Genomic DNA, 16,671 nt, shown 5'->3' with positions numbered 1-16,671 from the left:
CTCACTAAATCGAGCAGCCTTTGATTATGCCGTCTCTCCACCGTCTCTGCCCCTCTTTGTGGCTCTTTAATGGTTATTTCAGATGAGGAAACAATTTGGTTGTCGCTTTCTCCAGTTGTTCAATTATTCCCCCGTCTATGTGATGGAGAGTGGGACTGCTGGGCAGACAGAGCCCGCCCCCCCACCCCCCTCCTCTTCTTTCTCACACAGATTTATTGTTTTCTGGGAATAGAGATGCTAAATGGATGAGCTTTGTGAGCGCTGCATGGAATCCATTTACAGCGTAGTAGCACTTTATAGCAGGTGTTAGCCTCTGCTGTGTGCAGTACTGTATCTGTTTAGACTGTTTGTGAGGGAGAGAAGTGTGACCCTGCTGATGAGTGTATTACTCATACCCAGTGGTGATGAAGCCACTCACAATCACGAGCTGCTAATTAGTTTCTCCGCAATATGATATAATTACTAATTACAACCCTCGGTAAATACTCTAATAACCAATATCTCACAGTGATATTCTTCTCATTTTTTTGATGTTGAGTTTTATTTTTTTATTGATTTATTCTTAAGGGACAATTCATATTAATACACAGTTATCAGCCAATTATCAATCTCAGAAGCCACCATTTTAAAAGCACCCAGCTTCCATTGACTTTCTTTTATTCACTCTTTTTTTATTTTATTTTTTAAATGTCTCTCTTTCTTTTCTACCAGCACTCGTCTGTCTTCCGCTTACAGCAGCTGTTGCTTGGCTCGCACATGCATATTAATGTTTTACATCAAAACAACATTTATTATTCACTTCAAGTTAAAATTCTATGCATTGCAGAAGTAAAGCCGGTCGTATTTGATCACATTGTGCTTAGTTCACATTAACACCATACACTGCTCATCTTTGTTTGATGTCTTAAAGAGATAGACGACTAAATGAAGTCTGCAGCTTTCGTAGAATTTGCACCTGAATCTGCAACACAATAATGGAGAGGGGGATAAAGAGGAGGGAAGCAACACTGGGGGAATTGAATTCACCAACCAACAAGGTCGAGCAGGCAATGTTCAGCCTCCGGATATCACCATCAGAGACCTGAATCACCATCCTAAAGCCTGATAGAGATGTAGAGCAGAGGACCAAATGCAATGTAGGCACTCCCAAAGGGAGACAGCACAGGCCAGTTAGCTCTTTCCTCTCTTTGATATTGACTCGCCTTGTCCATGGCTCATTTCCACCAGGGGAGCATACATATCACATCCTCTCCTTCATTTTCTAATCATTCCTCACTCCCGTCATTCTCAGGGTCAGCAGGGTGATGCAGGGTCACCCGGCCTCCCAGGAATGAAGGGCGAGCAGGTAAGTATCTGCCAATCAATTTCCCTGAAATCATAACACGGAAAAAAATAATTTCTTTCCCCCTGTTTGATTGATTGTATGATTTTCACCTCAGGGCTCTCCAGGGACGTCCGGGTATCCAGGAAGCATGGGACCACCTGGACTTCCTGTAAGTTACTATCACCTGCCTCATGTGGTTGACAGCAGTCTGACAGCTTTAATGAAAGGAGGGGTGGTTACATTGATTAACTGTCTATATGTATTCGTCAGGGACTGAAGGGCGAACGTGGGACCCCAGGAAGCGCTGGTCAGAAAGGAGAATCAGTAAGCCATTACACCATCAATGTTGCACTATATGCATCCGGAGCTAGTGTTGCATATTACTGGCTAACATTTCCTTCCCCTCTGCAGGGTTCCCCTGGTAACCCTGGGTACCAAGGACAGGCTGGCTCACCGGTGAGTGTTTCATCATACATTTTGCTCAGCAAAATTTCGAGCCTTGTGTCCTCATTTATTATCAAAACTGAGAATAATTTGTGTGCGTGCAGGGCATCAAGGGAGACACGGGACCAGCAGGGCCTGTCGGTGCCAAAGGGGATCAGGTATGTATGAAACATACATACACATAATAGAAAAAAACGTGACTATTAGAACCAAAACCCATATTCATATGTTGCTCTTTTTATTTGAAGGGTTTCCAAGGACAACCAGGTTTCCCAGGACCACCAGTATGTAAATGTTTTAACCCCTCTATTGCTGATTGTTCTCTTTGGAATAGGTGAAGTGACTTTGTTTGTTACTGTGCTTGTTTTTAGGGTGCACCAGGTCCTGCTGGCAAAACTGGAAGGGATGGGGTCCCTGGGCTCAAAGGTGAAAAAGTGAGTACAAATTGCACATTTCAGCACATTTATTTTTTGCTTCAAAAATGATCCTTTGTTGTACTGAACATCGCTGCTTTCAAAGGGCAACGGTGGTGCTCAAGGCTCTCAGGGATCAACTGGATCTCCAGGCTCACCAGGCTCCCCTGGGCTGATGGTATATGCATGTTATATTACTGTATATTATCCACGTTTGACCCATTCCAACATATCTGTGAACTGTGTACTATTCATAACCCTCATTTGCTCTCTCTGTCTGTGTTTGCAACAAAGGGAGCCCCTGGCATTGAGGGATTGGATGGAAAAGATGGGAAACCAGGGCTGCGGGCAAGTAACACACAGACATGCACACACACAAGCATATTATCCAGACACACAATGAGGCCATGCTATAGTTGGTATAGTTAAATACATGCATTTAACATTTGACATGTGGCTCTGGCTATTTTTTCCGTTGTCAGGGAGACGCAGGCCCTCCAGGCCCAGCAGGACCACGAGGAATCCCAGTAAGTATCACTTCTGACATCTACATGACCTGATTTGATTCTCTATCTATCCAGTGCAAAAAGAAGTATACTTTTCATAGCCTGAACATCGAATGCAATTCAAACCACATCTTAATATGGAAAATAATGCATTTTTTGTGCCAATCCATGTATTTTGAAAGCATGCATTTAGAGTTCAACAGTTTTGGAAAATAACGAAATAAGATTTGAATTCATTATGTGTCTCAATCTGTTCCTTCAGTCATATACAGTATACTGAGTCTTTTAGCCAGCCTAGTTGCTTGACTTTTCCTCTAGCACCACCATGAGTTTCAAATTGAGTAAATTGTCTCAACAACTATTGATGGATTGCCATGAAGGTTGGTAGAGACATTGATGTCCCCTTTAGGATTATTTGTAATAATTAACCCTAACGCATCATCAGGTACTTCGGTTTATGACCAAATACCTATGTTAAATAATTAGATTTCCATCAGCCCCAGCTGTACTTTGTGTTGAGTGCAAATTAGCAAATGTTAGCACGCTAACATCTTAAACTAAGATGTGTTAGCATTTAGCTCTGAAGTCTAAATACAGCCTTACAGAGCCATTAGCATGGCTGTAGAAAACATGGAATCATTTAGAGATAGATGTAAATGTGTTGTTGTTCTGAACATTCACGTCAGCAAAGCCTTGATATTTTTCACAAATGAGTTAATCTGGTAGCCATACTTTCCAAAGCTCTTAATGTAGAGATGAATTGCCAACGATGGATGGATTTAGCTGTGCTCTTGAGATTGTGACTTGCATTTTGAATTGAAAATGAATGCATATGTATAGAAAAGTTTCAAGACAAGGTCAAGATGGGTATGATCGTCTTAATTCTTGACTTTTGTGTAGCTTTACCAAGTGGTCAAATTAGCGTGGACTGTTACTCGTGTATGTGCAATCACAGCAGAGATAGTCAGTCAGCTTCTCTCCCTCCCTCCCTTCTCTTTCTTTTTTATTTCTCTCACTCACTCTCTGTATCTCAGTTTGTGTTCTACCCAAGAGCAGGTGTTCGGGATTTCAAAGACACGTCTGCCTGTTCTTTGGCAGCCTCGACTTTGTGAATTTTGATACTGTACCAATCTCATTCTCTTTGATGTCTCTCCTCAGGGATTCAAAGGGAAAACTGGCCATGCTGGCTTCCCTGGACAGAAGGTTAGCCAACAGCCCATTGCTTTGCCATCACACTATGTCTGTATGTTTGTCTACTTACCATTCCTGTCTGTTGCTTGTGCATTAGGTCAAGTTGTTTCGTCAAACTGATAATTGTGTCATGAAACAAGCCTGGGTGTTATTACTGTGCTACCTCATTGTTTTGAGTCTCCACTAATAGAAGCATTCCACACATGCTTCCTCCATTACCTTTCATTACTTTCTTATTTCTCCTTCAGGGTGAAGCTGGACCTTCTGGTCCACCTGGACCACCAGGCAGGCTGGGACACGACGTGAGTATTTTTTCTTTCTATCGTTAACCCAAAAGGATTTAGATAAACATTAAAGTGCACATCTATAATCTGTGCGTACATGCACAAAGCAAGAGTATATATATATATATATATATATATACATATATACATATATATAGTCATAGTCAGTTAAACCCTGGAGGTTTTTAAAGGTTAATCTATGACCTTTCCAGGGTGATCCCGGTACCCCAGGAGCTCAGGGACGACCTGGACCCCCCGGCCACCTTGTAAGTTCACTGCCCTTTTTAACCTTATACTGTACACGTATGTTCTGTTGATATTGTAGTATGTCATTGTGTTAAACTCGAACACTGTGTGTTTACTTTCCTTGTTAGGGTTCTACAGGTCCAGCTGGACCACCAGGACCTCCTGGTCCATCAGGAGTGGTAAGAGCAATGCTGTGAAACAGGACTATCATATTTTTAATAAACAAGAAATGGATTCAATTAGCTGAATCTTTAACATACCGAAAGGGGAAAATGGGTTGTTTCAGTAGCCAAATATGTGTGTGAGAACACAATATAATGCAGTAAATAGTGACCCTTACCCATGACAAAAAATATGAAATTAATTATGATTCCAGTAAATAAAAAATAACAGGAGCTACAGGTACTGAAAGAAAAAAGATAGATGACCAGAGATCAGTATATGGTATCTTAATTTAAAGATGCACAAGTTGAAATGAATGTGCCCATGTGTGTGTATGTGTGTGTGTGTGTGTGTGTGTGTGTGTGTGTGTGTGTGTGTGCGTGCGCGCGTGTGATATAATTGGATTTCTGTCCTGCTAAATTGCAAGAGAATCTAACAAACTAAATTCTCCATCTCCCCTCTGTAGGGTATAAAAGGAGATAAGGGCCAAGCTGGTGAGAGGGGTCTTCCAGGGATGGGAGGAGCCCCAGGACCACCCGGGCACCCAGGGCTCATAGTTAGTACCTCTCAACTTATGTCTAAGTCCAAATTTAGCCCCCAAAAATGTAATTAAACCGTCATTTAAGCTGCTACTATGCAAAATATCTCACTTAACTTTTTTCCTCCTGCTTTGACTTTGTCTTTTAGGGAGAGCCAGGTAGCGATGGTGTCCCTGGTAAAGATGTGAGTAATGTCTGAGTGTGGTGTTTGTCCCCATAAAACTATAATGGAGAGAGATCGATGTGGTGATGTGCATATTTCATTCCTTTTGGTGAATCTGTCTTTGTTTCGACAGGGAACAGTAGGCCTACCAGGGGACAACGGGCAGCCAGGTCAAAAGGTAAAAGCTGACTCGGGTGGTACAGTATATTATGGGAGGGTATGTGTGTGTGTGTGTGTGTGTGTGTGTGTGTGTGTGTGTGTGTGTGTGTGTGTACACGTACATGTGTGTACGCGTACATGCGTGTGTGTGTTTGTGTGTCGTCAAGCCGAGCATCATCCATCCGGTACCTCCGCAGACCCTCTGAATACAGGGAAATGCGTCCGCTTTCTGTTCCTTTTAGCTTAGTGAGACTTAGGCCTGTGCACTATGGTGCTGAACACGCTTGCTCTCTCCATTTCTGCCCACTCGGCACCCACACTTAACACAGTCATCAGTTCACTAACCCTCCGACCCTCTCAACGACACCCTCCTTCCTCCTCACCTCACTTCACCCCTCTCCAAACTGGCAGTCGGCCGCCTGCTAGCCCTCTCTAGCTGTAGAGCCTGTTGGATCTCTCTTTAGACACAGTCTTATAGTACTGTAGGTGAATGCAGTGATAAAGTTATTCTCTGCCTCTGGGATAATGCTATTAAGCCTGAGGGGAGATGCTAGATGAGGCTATTTGTCACACTGACAGGACGGCTTTGTCAGGGGTTTAGCTGCACAGAAGAGGAGAACTGAGGAAAAGGCAAGAATGGACTCCTCTATTCTTCTTCCTCCTCTCTATTTCAAGAGCCGCTTGTCTGTCGTTGATGTGTAAACATTAGACATCCATTATGGGCTGCTTTGTCCTTGATAAATCACTGTCGCTAATGTAGCAGGTATTTAAACAACCTGAATGGTGGGCTCAGTAGTGTGGAAAGTGATATAGACATAGCCAAAATCTGTCTGAAAGGCCCTGCTTCTTCTGCTGTGATTGATAATAATCTGCACATGCATCTCAGTTATCATCGCATACGTACGTATATGACATTTTTAATAGAATAGAATAGATGTTTATTGCCATTTGGACAGGTACAGGGCCATACAAGTAGATTTGAATTACAGCATTGCTCTTAGAGTCAGTTCTACAAGAAATATAAGAAGAAATACAATTTTTTCGACATACTATACTATGGCTATTTTATCACTTTTTTTCAACATACTATACTATGGCTTTTTTTCCACTTTTTTTCAACATACTATACTATGGTCTTTTTCACTTTTTTTGACATACTAAACTATGACTTTTTCACTTTTTTTGCAATACTATACTATGACTTTTTTATTACTTTTTTCGACATACTATACTATGACTTTTTTATCACTTTTTTCGACATACTATACTATGGCTTTTTTTGACATCCTATATGATGGCTTTTTTCACTTTTTTAGACATACTATACTATGGCTTTTTTATCACTTTTTTCATCATACTATGAGTTTTTTTCACTTTTTTTTGACATACTGTATTATGACATTTTTTCACTTTTTTTGACATACTATACTATGACTTTTTTCGACATACTATACTATGACATTTTTTTTCACTATTTTTGACATACTATACTATGTTTTTTTTTTACTTTTTTCGACATACTGTACTATGACATTTTTTCACTATTTTTGACATACTATACTGTTTTTTTCACTTTTTTCGACATACTATACTATGGCTTTTTTCCACGTGTGTGTGTGTGTTTGTTTGTGTGTGTGTGTGTGTGTGTTTGTGTGTCGTCAAACCGAGCATCATCCATCTGGTACCTCCGCAGACCCTCTGAATACAGGGAAATGCCCCCGCTTTCTGTTCCTTTTAGCTTAGTGAGACTTAGGCCTGTGTGTGTGTGTGTGTGTGTGTGTGTGTGTGTGTGTGTGTGTGTGTGTGTGTGTGAGACATACTATACTATGGCTTTTTTTTGACATGCTATACTTTGACTTTTTTTATCACTTTTTTCGACATACTATACTATGACTTTTTTATCACTTTTTTCATCATACTATGAGTTTTTTTCACTTTTTTTTCGACATACTGTACTATGACATTTTTTCACTTTTTTTGACATACTATACTATGACTTTTTTCAACATACTATACTATGGCTTTTTTACACGTGTGTGTGTGTTTGTGTGTGTGTGTGTGTGTGTGTGTGTGTGTGTGTGTGTGTGTGTGTGTGTGCGCGCGTGCATGTACGTGTGTGTGTTTGTGTGTCGTCAAACCGAACATCATCCTCCACAGACCCTCTGAATACAGGGAAATGCCCCCGCTTTCTGTTCCTTTTAGCTGAGTAAGACTTAGGCCTGTGTGTGTGTGTGTGTGTGTGTGTGTGTGTGTGTGTGTGTGACATACTATACTATGGCTTTTTTTCGACATGCTGTACTATGACGTTTTTTCAACATACTATACTATGACGTTTTTTCGACATACTATACTATGAAGTTTTTTCGACATGCTATACTATGAAGTTTTTTCGACATGCTATACTATGACTTTTTTTCGACATGCTATACTATGAAGTTTTTTCGACATGCTATACTATGACTTTTTTCGACATGCTATACTGTGACTTTTTTTCCACATGCTATACTATGACTTTTTTTCGATATGCTATACTATGACTTTTTTCGACATGCTATACTATGACTTTTTTTCGACATACTATACTATGGCTTTTTTACACATATGTGTGTGTTTGTGTGTGTGTGTGGGTGTGTGTGTGTGTGTGCGCGCGTGCGCATGTGCATGTGCGTGTGTGTGTACATGTACGTGTGTGTCGTCAAACCGAACATCATCCATCCGGTACCTCCACAGACCCTCTGAATACAGGGAAATGCCCCCGCTTTCTGTTCCTTTTAGCTTAGTAAGATTTAGGAGTGTGTGTGTGTGTGTGTGTGTGTGTGTGTGTGTGACATACTATAATATGGCTTTTTTTCGACATGCTATACTATGACGTTTTTTCGACATACTATACTATGACTTTTTTTCGACATACTATACTATGACGTTTTTTCGACATGCTATACTATGAAGTTTTTTCGACATGCTATACTATAACTTTTTTCGACATGCTATACTATGACTTTTTTTTTGACATACTATACTATGACGTTTTTTCGACATACTATGCTATGACTTTTTTGTGACTTTTTTCAACATAACATACTATGACTTTTTTGACATGCTATACTGTGACTTTTGTCGACATACTATACTATGACTTTTTTTCGACATACTATACTGTGACATTTTTCAACATGCTATACTATGACTTTTTTTCGACATACTATACTATGACGTTTTTTCGACATACTATACTATGACTTTTTTTTGACATACTATACTATGACTTTTTTTCGACATACTATACTATGACTTTCTTTTCAAAATTGTACCTTCATACTGTGAGGCAGCAGTGCTAACCATTGGGAAACCATGCTGCTTTCTGCCTTCTATGACTTTTGTTTCAAAATTTTCGACATGCTATACTATAACTTTTTTCGACATACTATACTATGACTTTTTTTCGACATGCTATACTATGACTTTTTTTCGACATACTATACTATGACTTTTTTTCCCAAAATTCCCATACTATAAAATTCCCATACTATACTGAGTTTTTTTTCATTTTTTTCGACATACTATACTATGACTTTATTTCGACGTACTATACTATGACTTTTTTTTCAAGATTTTGTGGATTCAAACCCTGTACCGTGCTGCTTTCATATACTATGACTTTTTTTCGACATACTATATTATGACGTTTTTTCGACATACTAGACTATGACTTTTTTTCGACATAATATACTATGACTTTCTTTTCAAAAATTTTCACATACTATACTATGATTTTGTGGATTCAAACCCTGTACCTTGTTGCTGTGAGGCAGCAGTGCTAACCATTGGGCAACAGTGCTGCTTTGCTAAGATGTGATGTTTTTGTGACTTTTTTCAATATAAAATACTGTGACTTTTTAGACATACTATACTGTGACTTTTGTCGACATACTATACTATGACTTTTTCGACATAGTACACTGTACTTTATTCGACATGCTATGACGTTTTTTCGACATACTATACTATGAATTTTTTTTCAATATTTTCGACATACTATACCTTTTTCGACATAGTACACTGTGACTTTTGTCGACATACTATGACTTTTTTTCGACATACTATGACCTTTGTTCTCAAAATTCCCATACTATATTATGAGGTTTTTTTTCACATTTTTCGACACACTGACTTTATTTCGACATACTATACTATGACTTTTTTTTTTTTTTTCAAAATTTTGTGGATTCAAACCCTGTACCTTCTCACTTTGACGCATCACTGCTAACCATTGGACCACGATGCCATCTTCCTACGCTATGACTTTTTTCAACATAAAATACAATACTATGACTTTTACTAGACCGATTGGAAAACTGGGTTGGCATTTCTGGCTCAGTACTAAAGTGGTTTGAGTCTTATTTAAAGAATAGGGACTACTTTGTGTCTATAGGGAATTATACATCTGAGCATACAAATATGACGTGCGGAGTTCCCCAAGGCTCAGTTCTGGGGCCTCTCCTGTTTAACATCTACATGCTTCCACTGGCTCAAATTATGGAAAACAACAAAATAAGTTACCATAGTTATGCGGATGACACACAAATTTATATAACCTTATCGCCAGGGGACTATAGTCCAATACAACAACTGACTAAGTGCATTGAACAAATTAACGACTGGATGTGCCAGAACTTTCTTAAATTAAATGAAGAAAAAACTGAGGTGGTTGTTTTTGGAGCAAAAGAGGAACGATTAAAAGTCAGCACTCAGCTTCAAACGATAATGTTAACAACAACAGACAAAGCCAGAAATCTTGGTGTAGTCACGGACTCAGACCTGAATTTTAACAGCCACATTAAGACAATTACAAAGTCAGCCTATTACCACCTTAAAAATATATCAAGGGTTAAAGGACTTATGTCTCAGCAAGACTTGGAAAAACTTGTCCATGCTTTTATCTTCAGTAGACTAGACTACTGTAACGGAGTCTTTACAGGTCTCCCTAAAAAATCAGACAGCTGCAGCTGATTCAGAACGCTGCTGCTCGAGTCCTCACTAAGACCAAGAAAGTGGATCACATCACTCCAGTACTGAAGTCTCTACACTGGCTTCCAGTGCATCAAAGAAATGATTTCAAAATACTTTTGCTGGTTTATAAATCACTAAACGGTTTAGGGCCTAAATACATTTCTGATCTGCTAGTACACTATGAACCACCCAGACCTCTCAGGTCGTCTGGGACAGGTCTGCTTGTTGTCCCCAGAGTCAGAACTAAACAGGGGGAAGCAGCATTTAGTTTTTATGCTCCACATATCTGGAACAAACTCCCAGAAAACTGCAGGTCTGCTGCAACTCTCAGTTCTTTTAAATCAAGGCTGAAGACCTATCTATTTGATGTTGCCTTTCTTTAAATAACTTCATTTCTTATACTGAAGTTGCATTGTTGACACTGTATGACAATCTATATGAGCATATAAAGAGAAATTCCTATTTTATCTGCTTTTATATTTTTAACTGTTTTAATTGCTCTTCAATGTTTCATTTCTTATACTGCACTGTAACTTTTATTCTTGTATTTTATCTGTTTTGAATTTTTTAATCTGTTTTCATGTAAAGCACTTTGAATTGCCCTGTTGCTGAAATGTGCTATACAAATAAAGCTGCCTTGCCTTGCCTTGCCTTGCCTTTTCAGATGTACTATACTGTGACTTTTGTCGACATACTATACTATGACTTTTTTGATATACTATACTGTGACTTTTTTGACATACTATACTATGACGTTTTTTCGACATACTATACTATGACTTTTTTTTTCAAAATTTTCGACATACTATACTATGACTTTTTTTCTCAAAATTCCCATACTATAAAATTCCCATACTATACTATGAGTTTTTTTTCACTTTTTTCGACATACTATTCTATGACGTTTTGTTGACATACTATACTATGACTTTTTTTCGACATACTAAACTGTGACTTTTTTCAACATGCTATGACTTTTTTTCAACATGCTATACTATGACTTTTTTTCGACATACTATGACTTTTTTTTCAATATTTTTCGACATACTATGACTTTTTTTTCAATATTTTCTACACACTATACTATGACTTTTTTTCTCAAAATTCCCATACTATAAAATTCCCATACTATACTATGAGTTTTTTTTTCACTTTTTTCGACATACTATTCTATGACGTTTTTTCGACATACTATACTGTGACTTTTTTTTCAAAATTTTCGACATACCTTTGTTCTCAAAATTCCCATACTATAAAATTCCCATACTATGAGGTTTTTTTCACATTTTTCGACATACTATGCTATGACTTTATTTCGACATACTATACTATGACTTTTTTTTTTCAAAAGTTTGTGGATTCAAACCCTGTACCTTCTCACTATGAGGCATCAATGCTAACCATTGGGCCACGATGCCATCATGCTATGCTATGTCTTTTTTCAACATAAAATACTATGACTTTTCAGATGTACTATACTGTGACTTTTGTCGACATACTATACTATGACTTTTGTCGACATACTATACTATGACTTTTTTTCGACATACTATACTGTGACTTTTTTTCGACATGCTATACTATGACTTTTTTTCGACATGCTATACTATGACTTTTTTCGACATACTATACTGTGACTTTTTTTTCGACATACTATACTATGACTTTTTTTTTTTTCAAAATTTTGTGGATTCAAACCCTGTAACTTCTTACTGTGAGGCCACAGTGCTAACCATTGGGCAACCATGCTGCTTTCATATACTGACTTTTTTTTGATATACTATACTATGACTTTTTTACGACATACTATACTATGACTTTTGTTTCAAAATTTTCGACATGCTATACTATGACTTTTTTTCGACATGCTATACCATGACTTTTTTTCGACATACTATACTATGACTTTTTTTTCAAAATTTTCGACATACCTTTGTTCTCAAAATTCCCATACTATAAAATTCCCATACTATGAGGTTTTTTTCACATTTTTCGACATACTATGATATGACTTTATTTCGACATACTATACTATGACTTTTTTTTTTTTTTCAAAATTTTGTGGATTCAAACCCTGTACCTTCTCACTATGAGGCATCAATGCCAACCATTGGGCCACGATGCCATCATGCTATGCTATGTCTTTTTTCAACATAAAATACTATGACTTTTCAGATGTACTATACTGTGACTTTTGTCAACATACTATACTATGACTTTTTTGATATACTATACTGTGACTTTTGTCGACATACTATACTATGACTTTTTTTCGACATACTATACTGTGACTTTTTTTCGACATGCTATACTATGACGTTTTTTCGACATACTATACTATGACTTTTTTTGACATACTATACTATGACTTTTTTTTCAAAATGTTTTACATACTATACTGTGACTTTTTTTCGACATGCTATACTATGATGTTTTTTGGACATACTATACTATGACTTTTTTTTCAACATTTTCGACATACTATACTATGACCTTTGTTCTCAAAATTCCCATACTATAAAATTCCCATACTATGAGGTTTTTTTCACATTTTTCGACATACTATGCTATGACTTTATTTCGACATACTATACTATGACTTTTTTTTTTTTTCAAAATTTTGTGGATTCAAACCCTGTACCTTCTCACTATGAGGCATCAATGCCAACCATTGGGCCACGATGCCATCATGCTACGCTATGTCTTTTTTCAACATAAAATACTATGACTTTTCAGATGTACTATACTGTGACTTTTGTCGACATACTATACTATGACGTTTTTTGGACATACTATACTATGACTTTTTTTTCAACATTTTCGACATACTATGACCTTTGTTCTCAAAATTCCCATACTATAAAATTCCCATACTATACTATGAGGTTTTTTTCACTTTTTTCGACATACTATTCTATGACTTTTTTTCGACATACTATACTATGACTTTTTTTCGACATGCTATACTATGACTTTTTTTCGACATGCTATACTATGACTTTTTTCGACATACTATACTATGACTTTTTTTTCAAACTTTTCGACATACTATACTATGACCTTTGTTCTCAAAATTCCCATACTATAAAATTCCCATACTATACTATGAGGTTTTTTTTCACTTTTTTCAACATACTATGCTATGACTTTATTTCGACATACTATACTATGACTTTTTTTTTTTTTTTCAAAATGTTGTACCTTCTCACTGTGAGGCATCAGTGATAACCATTGGGCCACGATGCCATCGTGCTACGCTATGACTTTTTTCAACATAAAATACTATGACTTTTCAGATGTACTGTACTGTGACTTTTGTCGACATACTACAGTCGTGGCCAAAAGTTTTGAGAATGACACACTACTTTTAGATCTTTTTTTCAGTTGTTTCTGTGATGTACTGAAATATAATTACAAGCACTTTATACGACTTTCTTGGACGCCCTGATGCCTTCTTAACAAGAATTGAACCTCTTTCCTTGAAGTTCTTGATAATCCTATAAATTGTTGATTTAGGTGCAATCTTAGTAGCCACAATATCCTTGCCTGTGAAGCCATTTTTATGCAACGCAATGATGGCTGCACGCGTTTCTTTGCAGGTCACCATGGTTAACAATGGAAGAACAATGATTTCAAGCATCACCCTCCTTTTAACATGTCAAGTCTGCCATTCTAACCCAATCAGCCTGACATAATGATCTCCAGCCTTGTGCTCGTCAACATTCTCACCTGAGTTAACAAGACGATTACTGAAATGATCTCAGCAGGTCCTTTAATGACAGCAATGAAATGCAGTGGAATTTTCATGGCAAAGAAGGACTATGCAATTCATCTGATCACTGTTCATAACATTCTGGAGTATATGCAAATTGCTATTATAAAAACTTAAGCAGCAACTTTTCCAATTTCCAATATTTATGTAATTCTCAAAACTTTTGGCCACGACTGTATACTATGACTTTTTTGATATACTATACTGTGACTTTTGTCGACATACTATACTATGACTTTTTTTCGACATACTATACTGTGACTTTTTTCAACATGCTATGACTTTTTTTCGACATACTATACTATGACAAAATCTTCGACATACTATACTATGACCTCTGTTCTCAAAATTCCCATACTATAAAATTCCCTTACTATACTATGAGGTTTTTTTTCACTTTTTTCAACATACTATGCTATGACTTTATTTCGACATACTATACTATGACTTTTTTTTCAAAATTTTCGACATACTATACTATGACTTTTTTTCGACATGCTATACTATGACTTTTTTCGACATACTATACTATGACTTTTTTACTTTTATATTATGACTTTTTTTCGACATACTATACTGTGACTTTTTTCAACATGCTATGACTTTTTTTCGACATGCTATACTATGACGTTTTTTCGACATACTATACTATGACTTTTTTTTCAAAATTTTCGACATACTATACTATGACCTTTGTTCTCAAAATTCCCATACTATAAAATTAGCATACTATACTATTCGTTTTTTTTCACTTTTTTCGACATACTATTCTATGACATTTTTTCGACATACTATACTATGACTTTTTTTCGACATACTATACTATGACTTTTTTCGACATACTATACTATGACTTTTTTTTCAAAATTTTCGACATGCTATACTATGACTTTTTTTCAACATGCTATACTATGACTTTTTTCGACATACTATACTATGACTTTTTTTCAAAATTTTCGACATACTATATATGACCTTTGTTCTCAAAATTCCCATACTATAAAATTCCCATACTATACTATGAGTTTTTTTCACTTTTTTCGACATACTATTCTATGACGTTTTTTCAACATACTATACTATGACTTTTTTTCGACATACTATACTATGACTTTTTTTTCAAAATTTTCGACATACTATACTATGACCTTTGTTCTCAAAATTCCCATACTATAAAATTCCCATACTATACTATGAGGTTTTTTTCACTTTTTTCAACATACTATGCTATGACTTTATTTTGACATGCTATACTATGACTTTTTTTCGACATGCTATACTATGACTTTTTTCGACATACTATACTATGACTTTTTTTTCAAAATTTTCGACATGCTATACTATGACTTTTTTTCGACATGCTATACTATGACTTTTTTCGACATGCTATACTATGACCTTTGTTCTCAAAATTTTCGACATACTATACTATGACCTTTGTTCTCAAAATTCCCATACTATACTATGACCTTTGTTCTCAAAATTCCCATACTATAAAATTCCCATACTATACTATGAGGTTTTTTTCACTGTTTTCGACATACTATTCTATGACGTTTTTTCGACATACTATACTATGACTTTTTTTCGACATACTATACTATGACTTTTTTTCGACATGCTATACTATGACTTTTTTTCGACATGCTATACTATGACTTTTTTCGACATACTATACTATGACTTTTTTTTCAAAATTTTCGACATACTATACTATGACCTTTGTTCTCAAAATTCCCATACTATACTATGACCTTTGTTCTCAAAATTCCCATACTATAAAATTCCCATACTATACTATGAGGTTTTTTTCACTGTTTTCAACATACTATGCTATGACTTTATTTCGACATACTATACTATGACTTTTTTCGACATACTATACTATGACTTTTTTTTCAAAATTTTCGACATACTATACTATGACCTTTGTTCTCAAAATTCCCATACTATAAAATTCCCATACTATACTATGAGTTTTTTTTTCACTTTTTTCAACATACTATGCTATGACTTTATTTCGACGTACTATACTATGACTTTTTTTTTTTTCAAAATGTTGTGGATTCAAACCCAGTACCTTCTCACTGTGAGGAATCAGGGATAACCATTGGGCCACGATGCCATCTTGCTATGTTATGACTTTTTTCAACATAAAATACTATGACTTTTCAGATGTACTATACTGTGACTTTTGTCGACATACTACAGTCGTGGCCAAAAGTTTTGAGAATGACACACTACTTTTAGATCTTTTTTTCAGTTTCTGTGATATACTGAAATATAATTACAAGCACTTTATACGACTTTCTTGGACGCCCTGATGCCTTCTTAACAATAATTGAACCTCTTTCCTTGAAGTTCTTGATAATCCTATAAATTGTTGATTTAGGTGCAATCTTAGTAGCCACAATATCCTTGCCTGTGAAGCCATTTTTATGCAACGCAATGATGGCTG

At 36.4% G+C, this 16,671-nt stretch overlaps 1 protein-coding gene across 3 annotated transcripts in view; it reads left to right on the top strand.

The window, feature by feature from the left end:
- Positions 1 to 16,671, top strand: part of col16a1 (collagen, type XVI, alpha 1) — a 129,786-nt gene that overhangs the window by 58,883 nt on the left and 54,232 nt on the right. For all 3 annotated transcript variants that reach the window (XM_031323348.2, XM_031323349.2, XM_031323350.2), the window contains 17 exons: positions 1,292 to 1,345; positions 1,440 to 1,493; positions 1,595 to 1,648; positions 1,736 to 1,780; positions 1,873 to 1,926; positions 2,017 to 2,052; positions 2,140 to 2,202; positions 2,288 to 2,359; positions 2,476 to 2,529; positions 2,664 to 2,708; positions 3,846 to 3,890; positions 4,127 to 4,180; positions 4,375 to 4,428; positions 4,537 to 4,587; positions 5,037 to 5,126; positions 5,258 to 5,293; positions 5,406 to 5,450. In XM_031323348.2, the coding sequence (XP_031179208.1) occupies positions 1,292 to 1,345; positions 1,440 to 1,493; positions 1,595 to 1,648; positions 1,736 to 1,780; positions 1,873 to 1,926; positions 2,017 to 2,052; positions 2,140 to 2,202; positions 2,288 to 2,359; positions 2,476 to 2,529; positions 2,664 to 2,708; positions 3,846 to 3,890; positions 4,127 to 4,180; positions 4,375 to 4,428; positions 4,537 to 4,587; positions 5,037 to 5,126; positions 5,258 to 5,293; positions 5,406 to 5,450 (906 nt within the window). The remainder of the gene's footprint in view (positions 1 to 1,291; positions 1,346 to 1,439; positions 1,494 to 1,594; positions 1,649 to 1,735; positions 1,781 to 1,872; positions 1,927 to 2,016; positions 2,053 to 2,139; positions 2,203 to 2,287; positions 2,360 to 2,475; positions 2,530 to 2,663; positions 2,709 to 3,845; positions 3,891 to 4,126; positions 4,181 to 4,374; positions 4,429 to 4,536; positions 4,588 to 5,036; positions 5,127 to 5,257; positions 5,294 to 5,405; positions 5,451 to 16,671) is intronic.

The sequence above is a fragment of the Sander lucioperca genome, chromosome 16, assembly GCF_008315115.2.
Source record: "Sander lucioperca isolate FBNREF2018 chromosome 16, SLUC_FBN_1.2, whole genome shotgun sequence".
NCBI lineage: Eukaryota > Metazoa > Chordata > Actinopteri > Perciformes > Percidae > Sander > Sander lucioperca.
This window is presented reverse-complemented; position numbering and strand designations above follow the sequence as displayed.